The sequence below is a fragment of the Microtus ochrogaster genome, chromosome 4 (assembly GCF_000317375.1).
Source record: "Microtus ochrogaster isolate Prairie Vole_2 chromosome 4, MicOch1.0, whole genome shotgun sequence".
Lineage (NCBI taxonomy): Eukaryota > Metazoa > Chordata > Mammalia > Rodentia > Cricetidae > Microtus > Microtus ochrogaster.
In genome coordinates, this window is record NC_022011.1 from 5,834,912 (window position 1) to 5,851,000 (window position 16,089).

The 16,089-nt window shown below is 48.2% G+C and overlaps 2 protein-coding genes across 3 annotated transcripts in view; both read right to left on the minus strand.

Annotated features, from left to right (window-relative positions):
* Window positions 1-3,101: 3,101 nt before the first annotated feature.
* Window positions 3,102-11,568, minus strand: LOC101992636 (pyrethroid hydrolase Ces2e). Its single transcript, XM_005345508.1, has 12 exons — window positions 11,448-11,568; window positions 9,402-9,606; window positions 8,002-8,143; window positions 7,151-7,284; window positions 6,811-7,069; window positions 6,274-6,372; window positions 5,860-6,000; window positions 5,683-5,763; window positions 5,304-5,448; window positions 4,779-4,916; window positions 4,080-4,152; window positions 3,102-3,439 (listed from the first exon to the last, which is right to left on the minus strand). Exons 1-12 carry the CDS (start codon window positions 11,518-11,520, stop codon window positions 3,253-3,255), a joined length of 1,677 nt encoding a protein of 558 aa, XP_005345565.1. The 5' UTR covers window positions 11,521-11,568; the 3' UTR covers window positions 3,102-3,252.
* Window positions 11,569-15,177: 3,609 nt separating this feature from the next.
* LOC101992168 (acylcarnitine hydrolase-like) overlaps window positions 15,178-16,089 on the minus strand; it is a 14,559-nt gene continuing 13,647 nt past the window's right edge. For both annotated transcript variants that reach the window (XM_005345506.1, XM_005345507.1), the window contains exons 11-12: window positions 15,787-15,859; window positions 15,178-15,361 (exon numbers count right to left, since the gene is read on the minus strand). In XM_005345506.1, coding sequence (XP_005345563.1) covers window positions 15,178-15,361; window positions 15,787-15,859 — 257 coding nt within the window. The remainder of the gene's footprint in view (window positions 15,362-15,786; window positions 15,860-16,089) is intronic.

The following is a 16,089-nucleotide window of genomic DNA, read 5'->3' on the forward strand; positions in this document are numbered from 1 at the left end:
CTTCCTCCTGCTCCCCCACCTGCCCTCCCCACCCCACTCCCATCCACTCCTCAGAGAAGGTAAAGCCTCCCATGGGAGTCAACGAAGTCTGGCACACCATTTTGAGGCAGGTCCAAGGCCTTCCCCCCTATATCTTGGCTGAGCAAGGTATCCCTCCAAAGAGAATGGGCTTCAAAATGTCAGTTAAAGCATTAGAAATAAGTCCTGGTCCCAATGCCAGTGGTCCCACAGACTGCCCAGTCACACAACTGTCATCCACATTCAGAGGGCCTAGTTTGGTCCTATGCTGGTTCCCTCGCTGTCAGTCCAGAGTCAGTGAGCTCCCACTAGCTCACGTCAGGTGTTTCTGTGGGTGTCCCCATCATGGTCTTGACCCCTTTGCTCATAGTCTCACTTCTTCCCCCCACTTCTATTCAGAAAATGTCATCAGGCTGACCTGGGGCTGAGATCTTCATGCCTAGCTTCCTTGGTGCAGGATTGTATCACACTGAAAACGGAGGATAGGTTGCTTTAAATGCCAGTGATGGGTGGATGCTGTCTTCAGGGTCAATATCTAAGGCCTGGGGCCTTTACATTTTCCATAATTAATGGCCACAGTGGCTGGGACCTGGGAGCTCTAAGTTCTACATCCTTTGGGCTTGTTTCCTGCCTCCACTTCTATGTGCGAACCCAGTCTCTGCTGCTTTGTCCTAAGTGGGGAGGTGTCTTAGGGTTACTATTGCTGTGATGAAACACAATGACCAAAGTACCTTGGGGAGGAATGGGTTTATTTAGCTTATACATCCATATCACTGTTCATCATCAAAGGAAGTCAGGACGGGAACTCAAACAAGGCAGGAACCTGGAGGCAGGAGCTGATGCAGAGGCCATGGAGGGGTGCTGCTTACTGGCTTGCTCCTCATGGCTTGCTCAGCCTGCTTTCTTATAGAACCCAGGACCACCCACCCAGGGATGACACCACCCACAATGGGCTGGGCCCTCCCCCAGCAATCACTAATTAAGAAAATGCCCCATAGCAGAAACTCATGGAGGTTTCTTCCTTTCATTTAACTGCCAGCCTGTGTAAAGTTGACAGGAAACTAGCCAGCACAGAGGAGTGTGTTGAGGTGAGCCCCACCACAAGGGCAAAATCCTCAGGAGTAGAAGTGGTGCCGTGACTTATAATTGGGTAATGCAAATCCTGTCAAGGTTCATGTGCTAGAAGCTTTATCTGCGTTGTGGAAATGCTGAGAAGTGATGGAATCTCTATGAGGTGGGGCCTGGTGGGGGGTAATAGGCCCTGGATTCACTGCTCTTGACAGGGGTTAGTGCAGTTCCAATAAACCTCAGAGTTCAACTGTCAAATAGCACGGGAAGCCCCTATGTTTGCCTTGTAAATGGAGACCACTTGCTTCCCGGCCGCCCAGGCCTGAAAAAATCACACAGAAACTGTATTAATTAAAACACTGTTTGGCCAATGACTCTAGCATAGTTCTAGCGAGCTCTTACATCTTCAATTAACCCATTTCTATCCATCTGTGTGTTGTCATGAGGCTGTGGCCTACCGGGTAAGGTTCTGGTGTGTCCTTCTATGGCAGCTACACGGTGTCTTCCCGACTCTGCCTGCTCTCTTTCTCTATCTTTTCCAGCCTGGCTATATTCTGCCCTGATGTAGACCAAGGCAGCTTTGTTCATTAGCCAATAAAAGCAACACATATACAGGAGGACATTCCACACCATTGCCTCTTACTTGGCTGATTTCCTTTTGGCTCTCTGCTGTGTTGTGAGCCAATCCAGTGTCCCATTAGGAGAAGGTATCCAATTTTAGAGTTTTCTGTCTTAGAACTGAGTTTAGAGAAAAAAACTTTCTTTTTTAAAAAAAAGGTTTTAAATTTATTCATGTGTGTGTGTGTATGTGTGTATATGTGTGTGTATGTGTGTGTGTATGTGTGTGTGTATGTGTGTGTATGTGTGTATGTGTGTGTATGTGTGTATGTGTGTGTATGAGTGTATGTGTGTGTATGAGTGTATGTGTGTATGTGTGTGTATGTGTGTATGTGTGTGTATGTGTGTATGTGTGTGTGTGTATGTGTGTATGTGTATGTGTGTGTATGTGTGTGTGTATGTGTGTGTGTGTGTATGTGTGTGTGTGTATGAACCACAGAACATATGTGAAAGTCAGAGAACAATGTGGGTTCTGGGTTCAAATTCATGTTGTCAGGCTTGATGGCATGTGCCTTTAATGGCTGAGCTGTCTTGCTAGCTCAGAACTCTTCTTTTTATAAGTTGCTGGTTTAGATCTTTTGTTATAGTAATAGAAAATGGGCTTATATGGGGCTTGTATGAATGGGGTCTATGGGAACTTATTTGTATGAATGGAGTCTGTGGGAACTTGTTCATACAAATGGGGCCTATGGGAACTTGTTTGCTGGCTTATAGTGGGAAGGGCAAAGTGCTACCCACTAGCCAGGACAGGGTCTTGCTGAGATGTGAGAAAGGAATTTGGTCACCCAGGTTACTGAACTCCTCCCCGGTGCACGTCACTAGTGGTGGAGGGCCTGAGAAGTGAGAGGAGAGGAAAGGAGTGGGTGAAGCTGAGGTGAGGGAGGCAGGGAGGAACCCTTGCCTACTGTAGCACAAAGAAAGATGTTGTCTGTTGGGACTCACCCATCCATAGCCCCCTGTATGTTTACTGTGTTTAACAGAAAGTGACCCTTTTCAGACTTAGCAAGGAACATATATCATGTATAGGAGCCCCCATGATTGTTGGGTGTATGAGTTTAATGACTATGTGAAAGTATGGATCCCCTCTTGCTGTGGGACAATGGTCTTGTGTCCTGTAAAGATTTGTCACTTGTATTGGTTTAATAAAATGTTGGTTGGCTAGTAGCCAGGCAGGAAGTATAGGCAGGGTGACCAGAACAGGAGAATTCTGGGAAAAGACTCAGTCTGCAATTGTCACCCAGACCAAGAGGAAGCAAGATAAGAATGCCTCTTTGATAAAAAGGTACCAAGCCTTTTTATCATGGCTAACACAGACAAGAATTATGGACTAATTTAAGATGTAAGAATTATTTAATAAGAAGCCTGAGCTAATAGGCCAATCAGTTTATAATTAATGTAGGCCTCTGTGTATTTCTTTGAGACTATATGATTGTGGGATCTGGCGGGATAAAAACCTCTGTCAACACCCTCTGTCTCTTCTTAAGGTATTTGGAAACCTCAGAATAATCCCACTCACACTTAGGACAAACTGCGACTTGCCACAGGGTTCTATAACTCCATATGTCTGCCCCCAGCTTCTTTTAGCTCCTGCATCTTTTGAGGCAGAGTCTGGGTCCAGAACTGCAGCCTTCTGGCCTTCAGGGCTCTGCCCACAGCAGGCTGGATGTCCAGCTGCAGGTACTGCTCATCATGGTCAAACATGGGCCAGTGGGGTAGACCCTCACTGTTGGGGTTCCTGTGGACACATCCTCCCAGCAGGGAGATCAAAGGTTACTTTGGGTTCTGTTGAACTTGGACCACATTCCCTGATTTGGGTCAGGACAATGGTCTAAGCAGTTAGGGAATTATGGTAATTTAGTGGTAAGTATACTGATGTAGGAAAACAAGGAGACCTTACTACTGTGTGTTCCATGAGGGACAAAGATACCTGACATGATTTCCCCTCCTCTCTGAGGTATACTCTAAAGAATAGTACTATAGGGGCTGGAGAGATGGCTCAGAGGTTAAGAGCATTGCCTCGTCTTCCAAAGGTCCTGAAATTCAATTCCCAGCAACCACATGGTGGCTCACAACCATCTGTAATGGGGTCTGGTGCCCTCTTCTGGCCTGCAGACATACACACAGACAGAATATTGTATACATAATAAAGAAAGTATTTTTTTAGAAAAAGAATAGTACTATAACACTACGGCTTTACATCTGTGTCACTGGGCGATGATCAGAGACCAGTACCTACAGTTGTCTAAGTGGATCCTGAGGTGGGGATGAGGCTATCGTGTGACGAAAGACCCATGATTGCTAATGAAATCACTAACCACAAGGGCAGCCCTAGATGTCAGTCAACTCCTTAGAGGTTAAGAGAGGCGTGTTCTCACCCGTATCGTGCAAAGTTGGCCCAGTACTTCATCATCATCCTGCTCAGCTGCTCCTCCTCCTCAGTGAGGTCAACTGCAGAAGGGGGAGGGAGATTAAGGCTGCAGACTCTTGCTTCTCATGCAGCTTCCACTCAAGTTCTACACTCACCGTTCCAGCGGTAGCCTGGTCCCTTCTCTTCCCTTCCTGCCACCCATAATCCACTGCTGCACCTGCACATTCTGTCTTACTCCTTCCGGCCTCCAATGCCTACTCCTTTGAGCTCATTCATGCTCCAGAATGCCCTCCTTCCTTCCAACCAAAGGAGGTTGGGAATAATCATTCCTTTAGAATACCCTTCTCATGCTAGGAGTCATAGTGCTTGCCTCTAATGTCAGCACTCAGAAGACCGAGACAGGAGAACTGTCAAGAACTATGGGCTACACAGGAAGACTTTGCCTCAAAAAGTCAAAGCAAGCAAATAAGCAAGTACTATAAAACAGCCCATTCTACCATCATGACTGTTTCTATGGCTCATGCAGGGAGGGACAGCTGGAGGAAACAGAGGCAGGAGTGGGAAGGGATTGGGTTTCTAACCTCACATCAGCCTTTTGAGATACATCATGGTATACAAGTCAGGCTGTCTTTCCTCTGAACCTCAACCCCCCCCCCTCTCTGAATATGCCTGAGGGGCCTGCCGCCTGGGGGATAAAGACACTTACCTTGGGTGCCTCCCCAAAATGATCTGAAGATAAAGAGAATCTCGTCACCATGGTCGGCCTTCACATGGGGTGGTTTAGAGTCCTTGAAAAAATTGGGTCGATGCTGGAACTCATAGAAGTATACAGGGGCATGGGAACCTGCAGGCAAGGACAGGCTGAGAATGGACCCTTGCCTGGGGAGGTCCTTCCTCAACTGTGATGACAAGATAGCTAACTGGATGTAGAGCCAAAGCTGGACAGAGTTTGAATAGTGAAATGTGAAATCCCATGCTGGAGCAGGGCCTTAGGGTTAAATCACAGTCTCGGAAATCTTTGCTATACAGTCTTATGATATTGTGATCACTTAGTTTCCTCACCAGTGAAATTTGGAAGTTTCCTATGTCTTAGACAAGTCCCAAGATTAGATGAGGGGCATTAAGTGCATGCCCTCAGACAGGGTGGGGGTCTGGACACCCCAGAGTTCAACTGTGCACCAGGGCTTTGAGCTGCCCGTAGGCATCGGACCTCAGCTCCAGATGTACTCACGCTGAAAATGCGCTACTTGCAGCGCAGGCACCACAAAGATGAAGTCTTCCATCATCTCCGAGAACTGCACTTGGAGAAGCTGAGTGTCCTCATTGTCTCCCATGTACTCCTCCATAAGCAGGTCACTAAATTCAGGAGGCCACATCTGGCCCAGAGGGATCAGGGAGAGTTATATTAGACAGTCCCTGAGGCAGTCAGGTTACAGCCTCAGGATGAAGAGTCTGGCCCAGCAACAGATAAATTAAATCAAGAAGGGTCCAGGCTCTGGGGGAACTCAACCCACAAGTACCATCATGGTCCAGTCCTGATCCCTGCAAGTTGTTGAACGAACAGGATATGGTGGAGATGCGCTCTACTTATAGTGCCCAAGAAATCTCACCATCTGAGCTGCCCTTCTCCTCAGGATAGCTTGCACGGTCTGTCTGTCCAGTTCCTTCTGGGAGTCAGTGGCGCTAATACTCTAAATGGTAAGAGGAGAGTCTGTGCTGTGGTCAAGAGCCCATGGAACTATAGAACAGGCTTCCCAGAGACCAAGGGCCTTGCGCCTGGGCCTTACCGAGGCGATGATCCAGCCATACTCATCATTATTGACACCAATAATGCTGGGGACAGATTGGAAGTCAGCAGAGGCAAGCAACTCCTTGGGATGCCTGGGCAGGAAGACACCATCAACTATGCCAGGAATGATCTTGAAGGCCTGAAGGAACATTGGCTGTTAAGGAGGAAGGCCAGGTCCTTGACAATTCTGACCTTGGGCTACGCCTCCCATTCCTCTCTGTCTTGTCTTAGGATTGTCACACCTAGTCTATGAGATCCCGCAGCTGATTTACCATATCCTGGTGTTCAGCTCTCTTCCTGGGTGCTAGGTTATGAGGGATGGAATGAAGGCGGGTGTCCAGGGGAGTTGAAGGCAGCCTAGGGCAGGCTACCCTACTTCCTGTTGCCCCTCTATCCTACCATTTAGTCCAACCTTGTTAATAGCCATAATCTCGTCTTCAGTCTTGTCTCGTAGACAGTTCACCAGGGCCTCTGAGTCCACCTGTTCACATCCAGACAGGTTGACAACCACCTATAAAGACATCAGGCCAGGGATGGCTCAGCCTTCCAGGAAGGAAAGGTTTTTTACCAAGGTGCCACTTGGGTTCAGGTGTTCCTCATATCTCATGAAGTACCTGTGTACGTAGGTATGCACATTATGGCAGGTATGAAAATTGTTTCTGTTTCCTGAATGTTTAGAGGTGAGAGCCAGAGGGGCTGTCACATATGATGACATACATGCTTTGTTTATACTATCACCACGCCTGAGCATGGTCCTATGGAATACAAAGTCAGTAGGAAGCAGAGAGGAGCACATTCTGGCCTTCAGCTCTTTAGAAATTCTTGTACAGGGAGCAGCTGCCTGGGTACCTCCGTGGTCCTTGTCCACGTTGGTCAGACAGAGAACCAGAGATTTGGAGGGTGAAATCTGAGGCAAGAGCTCAGGGTTGGGGTGATTGGGGGCACTCACCCTATAGACTGCTTCAGAGGATTCTGAGATGAGGCTTGATATGAGGGCCACCCCACTCTCCATGATGGCTCTGTGGAAGAGTCCTCGGGACATGGGGGACACAACAAGTGAAGACACACTTGTGCCACCTGCTGACTCTCCAAAGATGGTGACAAGGTCAGGGTTGCCTCCGAAGTAGGCGATGTTCTGCTGGACCCAGCTCAGGGCGGCCACTTGGTCCAGGTAGCCCCAGTTGCCTCTGGCGTGCTGGTCTCCAGTGCTGAGAAGTGGCAGGGACAGGAATCACAGGGATGCCCTTATTTTTCTCAGGTCCCATTGCCTAATCCAGTCCCAGACTCACCTGAAGAAGCCCAGAACACCCAGGCGGTACTGGATAGTGACCACCACCACATCCTCAGTGGCTGCCAGCATGGACCCATCATACAAGGAAGCCATGCCTATAACCAGAGCACCACCATGGATCCACACCATCACCTGGAGAAGTCAAGATAGATGCCATGTGTCTCCCAAATAACCCAGCTGGCTTCCCTTCAGGGTTAGTACAACTTCTTCTGTGAGCAGTTGCCCACATAGACAAATGCCCAATTGGATATCCTGGCATTTCTATGGGTGAGAGGTTCAAACACAGCCATGGACACAAGCCTTACTCTCTGTTTGGAGTTCACCCCAGCACCAAAGCCTGACTGGATTATTTTCAGAAACTTTTGTGGGGGAATAATAGGCATATTTCCTTCATTATGTCCCACGAAAATTAGTCAAAGTATTCTTTTTTAAGAATACACACACACACACACACGTTTAATTGGTGTTTTGCCTGCATGTATATCTGTGGGAAGGTGTCAAAAGCCCTGAAAGTAGAGTTACAGACAGGTGTGAGGTGCCATGTTGGTGCTGGGAATTGAACCCAGGTCCTCTGGAAGAGCAGCCAGTGCTCTTAACCACTGAGCCATCTCTCCAGCCCCCAAAAGTGTTCTTAAGTCTCATCAGTTCAACGAAAATCAATGACTAGGTCTTTGGTGACTTCAGAGTGCGGCCACTGAGCACCCACTAGATCTAGACATGGTTGGCAGCTGGTTAGATTATATGAAGAGATTTCTCATCAGAGCGCACCGCAGCATGGCCCGAACTGATCTAATCTTTGTCTAGAAGAAATGCCCTCTTACCCCAGAATGAGTAGGACTCGACACTCACAGGCAACTTGGAACCCTCGTGGGCATGGTCTGGTGCATAGATGTTAAGGTAGAGGCAGTCCTCAGACATGGGGATGGGAGGCAGGGTCAGCTTCAACAGCTTAAGAGCCTGCATATTTAGTGCACTGATGTCCTGCAGACACCTGGTGACCAACCGTGACAGATAGTCAGCCTAGGAACATGGGGTGCTCAGAAACAGACTCTCAGGGAATGTGCTTCCAAATATCCTACGCACTTCCTTCCTGATGTCTTGCTTACACACGATCAGTCTCTAAGTTCCTGCCCATCAAGGTCAGACTATGGCTCTGGAGAAGCTGAGATGGAGCCCAGATGTCTAGTATAATGTCTCAAGGTTGTTGGGGGGCTTGGATACTCCTCCTCCTGAAGGTGGGAAATCAAGACCTTGGATTGAAGGTATTGACATTCACCATTTTTTCACTCCAGTCAACCAGTTCCGGAACAGGACAGCTGTGTTACACTGGAATTCCTGAGTGAGTGGAGGCTAGTTTCCCATAGGGTAGTGGGGACCTCCATCATCCCAAATCCAGACTCCTGGGATCCTCATCTCTTCCATAATCTCCTGTTAGAAGCACATTGTGACATCTTGAATGTCAACTTGATGAGATTTAGAGTCACTATGGAAACAAACCTGTAGGCTTGTTTGGGAGGCTCTTTCTAGGTTATTTGAGATAGGAAGACAAGGCCTCCAAGTGGACAGTACTACTTGTTTGCTGGTGCCTTGAACTGAATAGAAAAGAGATAGTAAGTTGAGCATCTCTCTCTCTCTCTCTCTCTCTCTCTCTCTCTCTCTCTCCCTCCCTCCCTCCCTCCCTCCCTCCCTCTGGGTGTAATGTGACAAGTCACCCTACATTCCTGCTTCCATGTCTTTCTTACCAAATGGACATTACCCTTGAATTATATATCAAAATAAACTCTTCCTCGTTAAGTTGCCTTGGACATATATTTTGTCCCAGCAATAAGAAAGGCACCTAACATACATATAGACTTATTTCTTACCTATTGACATCTCGCCCTGTAGGGACAGTGGCAGTGGAAGGTGGAGTTTGCACGGAGCTACCATCGTCCTCTCTAAGGACCTAGTCTCTGATGTTGTTAGTTGGGGATCTTACAGGTCTTGGGAGTCAACCCAAACCTCTCCCAGAGACCCTTTCCTGGATGTTTGAGAACACTAGAACTAGCCTGATTGGTGCCATCCAGATGCCAAGCCTTGAACTAAGAGGCTGGCAGAGTTGTTTTGCTCACTTAATATTAGAAAGTTCTGAAAATGCTCTGGGAAATTCCCCAGCGCAGTGGAAAACACTGTGAGCTTGAGATGAGGAACTACTGCCATCTGGCCCAGAGTCACAGCATTCACCAACCCCGGGCCTCAGGAGAACTTACATGGCCGGATGTGAGGTCCCATCTCTCACACCACTCCATGGTTCAGGTGGCTCAGGGGGAGCAAAGCGCAGTAGTCCCACAGGTGGCTTGGCAAAGGGAATTCCCAGGAAGCTGTGGACACCCACATCAAGGCCCTTCATGTGGATGAGGCTGCCTTGTATCTGGCCTGTGTGTGTGGTCCTGATGGGACTGGCTGAGTCCCGGCCTGTGGATGGAGGGGTGACATCAAGGTTGGGCCTACACAATCAGCTGCCACCACATTAAGGGTTTTTTTTCACCCACTTCTTTGTCACCCTCAGCTCAGCCTCTTCCAAGGACCAAGGACAGCAAACGCTACTTTAATGCACTTCTTGTTTGCCACATGACCTCACATCACCACTGTCACAACGTATGATTACTGCTGGAGTTTGAAACGAGTTAGGTCCTGTAGTGTGAGTGAGAGTGAGCTGTCAGACAAGAGTGACTATGGCCATTCCTAGGGCACATTTCTTCTTCTTGAACCGTGTGGTCTCTCTCCATGTGCACCTATTGTGAAATGCCATTGGCAGGTTGTGACAAAGCTGGAAGGCCCTGAACAGTCTTGCTAGAGGGAGCCACCTGATCATGAATTTTCAAACTCTAAATTGGGAGCTGAACAAACTCACTTCCTTTGACCACTATGTGGCTTCAGATATTTTGGTGCAGCTATCCAATCCACTAAGATGTGTAAGTGAAAAGGCACACTCTCCTTCTCTGTCACATGCTGCTCACACAGGGTTTCATGTGGAATACTATCCATGCAATCTTGCTTCAGTTACCAGCTATAGGGGCCTCGTAGTGTGTTTGTTACCGCCATGAACAAAAATATGCTATAATGTCCATGATTTTAGATTTGTTGCATTAACTGATTATCTTTGAAGTGAAGCCATTGAGTGGCCTTAGGGAGCTCTAATACGTCGTAATGTGAGGCAATTGATCCCCTTGCTAGGAAGAGTTAAATTGTGGTGCCAGAAATGGAGTGTGAATTTGTAAATATTTTGGTTAAAGGGCCAAAGCCTCCATCTATTCTTAGACAACTCCTGAGCCCCGTGTGTAAGGCCCAGGGACCCTGCTGTTTCCTGTAGAAGGATCAGGAGCGGATGAGACAGAAGAGGGTGGGATCCACATCTGTGCTCTCCTAGGACTTGTTAAAGATGCTTCCTGATATGGGCTCAAGCCAAGCACTGTTTAAAATGGGAGCCATTAGAGAGGCTAGGCAGACCCCTTGCCTGGAAGGTCCTGGTGACTGTTGAGAGCAATGCCAAATCAGGTGAGGAAGAAAGGCCAATGGAGGTAAGGCATGAAGAATAGGCATGTGGAAATTGGAAAACCACAAAAGGATGGCAGGAATTGGGGCCTTCAGGTGGGGCCCCGGAGGGGAGAGGATGAAGACTGAGGGACATGTTCAGGAATTCTGCCCACTTAACTCCAAATAACGTGGAAATTGTTTGGCAGGCACAGAGTGCTGTCACCTTTCCCCTGGAAGCCAAGTCCCACCACTGCCTCAGGTCTGGCCAAATCTATGATATCAAAAGCACCCTGGGGCCCCTCAGACTGAGCTCCTTTATCCTCAAGAATAGGCAGCTTTTCTTGAATACCTCTGAGAAAGCCATGCTACCCCTCTGGCCAAGGAAATGACACATTAAAGTCAAACGGCCATGGAGGGTACCATCTTACTGCTTAGTACTTGCATATAGCTGCAGCTCCATCCACGGGCCCAGGAGAGAAAGTCCTGACTCCCCATTTAGAGGCTGCTTGCTCTCTGGCCTTGGTCATCTGCAATTCCCTCAAACCCCTTCATTCTTAGCTCCTTCCTTGAAGGAGGGCATCCTTAGTTAGCCTTTCTGCTCTATGACTTAGGGGGCCCACTCTGACGGGGGGGGGGGATCACACAAGCGCAGGGTTCCTGAGCAATGAACTCCACCATTTCAGCCCTTCCTTGCCCATTTCCTCCCTTAGTCTCCACTCTGCCTCTGCACAGTTTGGCAGCTCTGACACGGTTCCCGGTCACTCCCACGAAAGTCTCACCCTGAACAAGGAGGAGAAGCAGGAGCCCACAGGCCACGGTGGTCAGCCAAGCAGGAATTTGTTCCAGTCCCATGGTTGGTGCCCAGGAGTGTGTCTGAATCCTGTAGGCAGGTCAGGCTTTACCAGAGGGCACCCGAGGACCAGAGCTGGAGTTTGGACCCAGCAGAGGTGGGCGGGGCCTTGGGTGGGGCCTGGGAGTTGGGTGCTGCAGGAGGGTAACACTGAGTGGTTGGGCTTGTGAAAGCCATAATCAGCAGACAGAAAATGTGATCACTTTCAAACGTTCTGCGGTCCTTGTGGCCTCCTCTGAAGGTGATATGTGGCATCTGTGGCCCCTTCCATACAGTGACCTGAACCTGAAATCCGCAGTCACAGGTCCAAATGCTACATTGAGGATGAAAGGGCGGAGCTGGAAGCTGTAACTGGAGACGACAGAAGGGCTTCTCTGAAGTGACACACCTTCAATGGCCCTCATTAGAGAGTGATCACACCTATTATGGGATGAAGGGACCTGGGAGAGCAAATACACGAAACTGCAGCTCTTCTCTTAATCCTGAAAACTCCTCTGTAGTTTCTGGACTCGTCCCTGCCCAGGTCCTCATAGTCATGGTCTGAAAATCCCTATGGATTCTTCCTTAGTCTCAGGGACATTTATGTATGTGTGTCTACACACATGTGCACACACATTTATATAAATATGTTATTAAATGAAGAAGAAACTCGAGCATTTTTGAGTATATTCAGTGGGGGACGGCAAACTTAGATTCACAGAACCTGGAGGAATAGAGAGAGACACAGAAGCACGCACACAGTCAGAGTATGGAAAGACTGAGATGGGGATGCAGAGGAAGATGGAAGCAGACATTAAGAGTCTATGGGAGCCGGGCGGTGGTGGCGCACGCCTTTAATCCCAGCACTCGGGAGGCAGAGGCAGGCAGATCTCTGTGAGTTCGAGACCAGCCTGGTCTACAAGAGCTAGTTCCAGGACAGGCTCCAAAGCCACAGAGAAACCCTGTCTCGAAAAAAGCCAAAAAAAAAAAAAAAAAAAAAAAGAGTCTATGGGAAGGGCCAGTATGATGGCTCAGTGGGTAAGGATGGCTGCCACGGGGACTGATGAGCTAAATTTGATCCTTGGAATCCACACAGTAGGAGGGGAGAACTGACTCTCAAAAGTTTTCCTCTGCCTTCCACCTGTGTGCCATGGGTTAGGTGCACACCTGCCCCTAGTAATTCTTCCAGTTATCCCTATCTATCTCTTAAAGGATCCACAGCCTTCAAAACAGTCCTCTAGCTATGGGCAAGCACTCAAAACACGAGCTTGTGGGTCACTAGCCTATAGTAACTACTGAAAGCCTAAAATGTACCCCGAGATTGCTGTTAGTGAACTGTCCTGTGTATTCAGAGAAACGAGAGCCACATGGCAGAGGGTTTACAGTAGTGAGGCTCAGTGCTGACCTTCCCTGCAACAGAGTCTCCTCAGAACACTTGAAGGCTTGGTACTGGGGGAAAGGTGCTGAGCAATCAGTCACACGAGCTCCCGATACCAGAAGCCAGTGCTGGTTCATGTCTCACAAATGTGGCAGATGGAGACCACAGACACCAAGAGAGGGTGAAAGTTACAGAGTTTATCTTCAGGGAAAGGGGAGCACCTGAGAGTGAGGGGGTGCAAAGGCACGATGACTCGGAACAAGATCATCAGTCACCAGGATCCCACCCGGCAGAGGGACCCAAAGATTGGTTTACATGGTCCTGCTTTTGCTTAGGGGATAAAATGACTTTGCAAAGAGGAGGGGAATGTGGGTGCAGCAGCATGGCCTTCCAGTCAGCACACTGTTGGTTGTCTGCCTCTGATTTTCCTTCTAGGAGCCAGGAAAGTCATCAGCTGCAATAGGCAGTGGTTGTCAGCAGACACCAAGATTATAGCAATGAAAGCTTTCAGGCTTGAATCCCCAACCTGACTGCCTGGTGAGGTGCAGCCAACTACTGGTCTCACTAGGAGCTCAACAATGCATTAAGGCCCCAGCAAGAGCATCCCTCTGCTCAGTTTCTTAATCAAAGCTCAACATCAGTCTCAACTGTTTCCTGAGTAGGCAACATGAAATCTTGGTTTTCAACCCAAAGGTCATGGTTCATTATGATTTGTATTCAGTGTAGTGGCTGAGAAAGGGGACTGTGCTCTGGAGAACTGGCCCAAGTAGGGCAAGATGGTGAGAGGTAGAGGAATAGGGAGGTCCTAGGGCCTGCAGGACACAAGACACTCACCACTCCTTAATCACAGAGAATGTGCTCCGGGGGAGCAAAAGTACAGACAGAGCAGAATTTGGCACCTTTGTAAGGGCCAAAGTGCAAGAGACTTTGTACTGCTGGGGTTGAAACATTTATGGAAATCAATCACACGGACTATCAAGAAGATTAGGAGATGACCAGAAGAAGCCTCTGGAGGGTCCATGAGGCAGGAAGACAACTCCACACAAGGAGAAGCTTGCTCAGGGTGCCAGGGACAAGGGTCTCTTCTGACGCTGCCCCATTTCCAGGGCACACCCAATAGACAAACATTTTCAGAGAAGTGACAGACTCAAGCAACTGTGGGCTCCACACTGTCTGCAGAACTCCTGATCCAGAGAGCAAACTTCAGAAAATGGGGCACTGAAAAACCCATGTAGTTCTGATCAACTCCCTAACTCCTGACCCAGATTGAAAATCCCATGAACATGTCTATTTCTGCTTCTGCAGGCATTTGTAAAATTTCATATACAGGGAACATATGTAGGGATTTTTTTCTCATAAGTTGGCATCCTTTGTGGCTGATGTCAGAGACCTTTATGAGCTATGGTCTGAAAGCCATGGGAGCAAATTTATTTGCTGAAATCTAATTTCTGATCCAATGCTATTAAGAGTCATGACTCTGGGAAGGTCCAAGAGTGTCATTGTTTGCTCATCTATCCAACGAGATGCAATGTGAAATCTTTTAAGCCAGAGGACAACCTCTCACCCCAGAGCAAATCTGATGGCATTTGAGCTTGTATTTCCTGGCTTATAAACATGCATAAATTTTTTTGCTATTTGTATGTTATGCAGATTATAATTTGTTTAGAGATGCTGGGCTTACTATGTTGCTCAGGATGACCCGAAAATGCAGAAATCATATAATCTTTCTGTTTGGGTCTCCGAATAGCAGGACCCACAGATACCTATTAAAGAGTTCAGCTTACAATTTGTAAAATTTTGGAACAACAACGTGACTGAACACATGAAAACAATAGGTAGGACTTTGGCTATTAGGTTTCTTTATTGGCCACTTACAAATAAGAAGACATGAGACTTGCTGAGAGAACATAGGATTTTGACAGTCCACTCCCATATAATAAATATTTCCAAAGCTTCTGTTTCATCTGAAGACTGTCTGGGGCTTGGAGAAGAGGAGAGAGGATGAGAGCAGAGGAAGAAAGGAAGGAAAGGGCGTTGTCCCAGGGGACACTGAAAGAAGATTGGGGCACTTAGGGGTCACACATCTACAGTCATGGGAGCATTCACGGAGTCTCGTAAAAGGTGTCCCAGCATGTTGAGGAACGAGTGACACACCAAGGGTTTGTCGTACATGCAGACCAAATGGACAATTGCAGAGGTAAGGGATGGTGATGTGACTGTTAGACTCTAACCGGGATTCTCTAAGAATGTTCGGCTGACCCCATGTATATTCAGCCCTTCACACCATTCCTCTCACAGGGTACTACTCTTTGTAATTATCCTGAGACCCCTTTAGCTCCTGGATCTTCTCAGGCAGAGTCTTGGTCCAGAACTTCAGCCTTCTGGCCTTCAGGGCTCGGCCCACAGAAGGGTGGATGTCCAGCTTCAGGTACTGCTCATTATGAACCATCTTGGGCCAGTAGGGTAGACCCTTGCTGTTGGGGTTCCTGCGGATATGCCACCCAGCAGGGAATGGTAAGGTCATGCTCAAACAATTTGTGATCCCCCAATTTGTGTCAGGGTAGTAGATTAGTTGGGCCAATAGGTGAGGGGGCTGATGGGACACATGTCCTTATACATGGATACAAGTGTCACCTGCTAGTGTCTGCTCCATGTGGGGCAAGACTACCTGGCCAATTTTGGGTCTCCCCCTTTCAAAGGCAAAATCTAAAGAACAATACCATAGTTCCTATCAAGTCATTGCAGTGTGACCAGTAACCAATATGTATGATGTACCTAAGTGTGCCCTGGGGTGAGGAGGACTCTATCACGTGATGAGTTATCCATGCATGCTAATGAAGTCATCAACCACCAATGGAGCCCTAGATAGGGACCCACCACTGAGGAGGTTGAGGGAGGGGTGTGCTCTCACCCATGTCGTGCAAAGTTGGTCCAGTACTTCATCACTTTCCTGTTCAGCAGCTTCTCCTCCTCAGTGAAGACAGCTGTAGCTGTGGGGAAGACAGAGGTCCATGTCCCAGTCACCCCATGCAGCTGCCTATTCGTGCTCCGCAATCACCATCTTTCCTGTAGCCTGACCTTTCTTGAACTCTAGGCCTCTTTTCCTCCTTCACCAAGGATCCAAGAGCCACCCACACCTCTAATTGAATGCCTCCAGGTTCAGTTCTGCTCAGTGTGTCCTCATTCCATCTAACATAGGTGTGGTGGCTCAAAT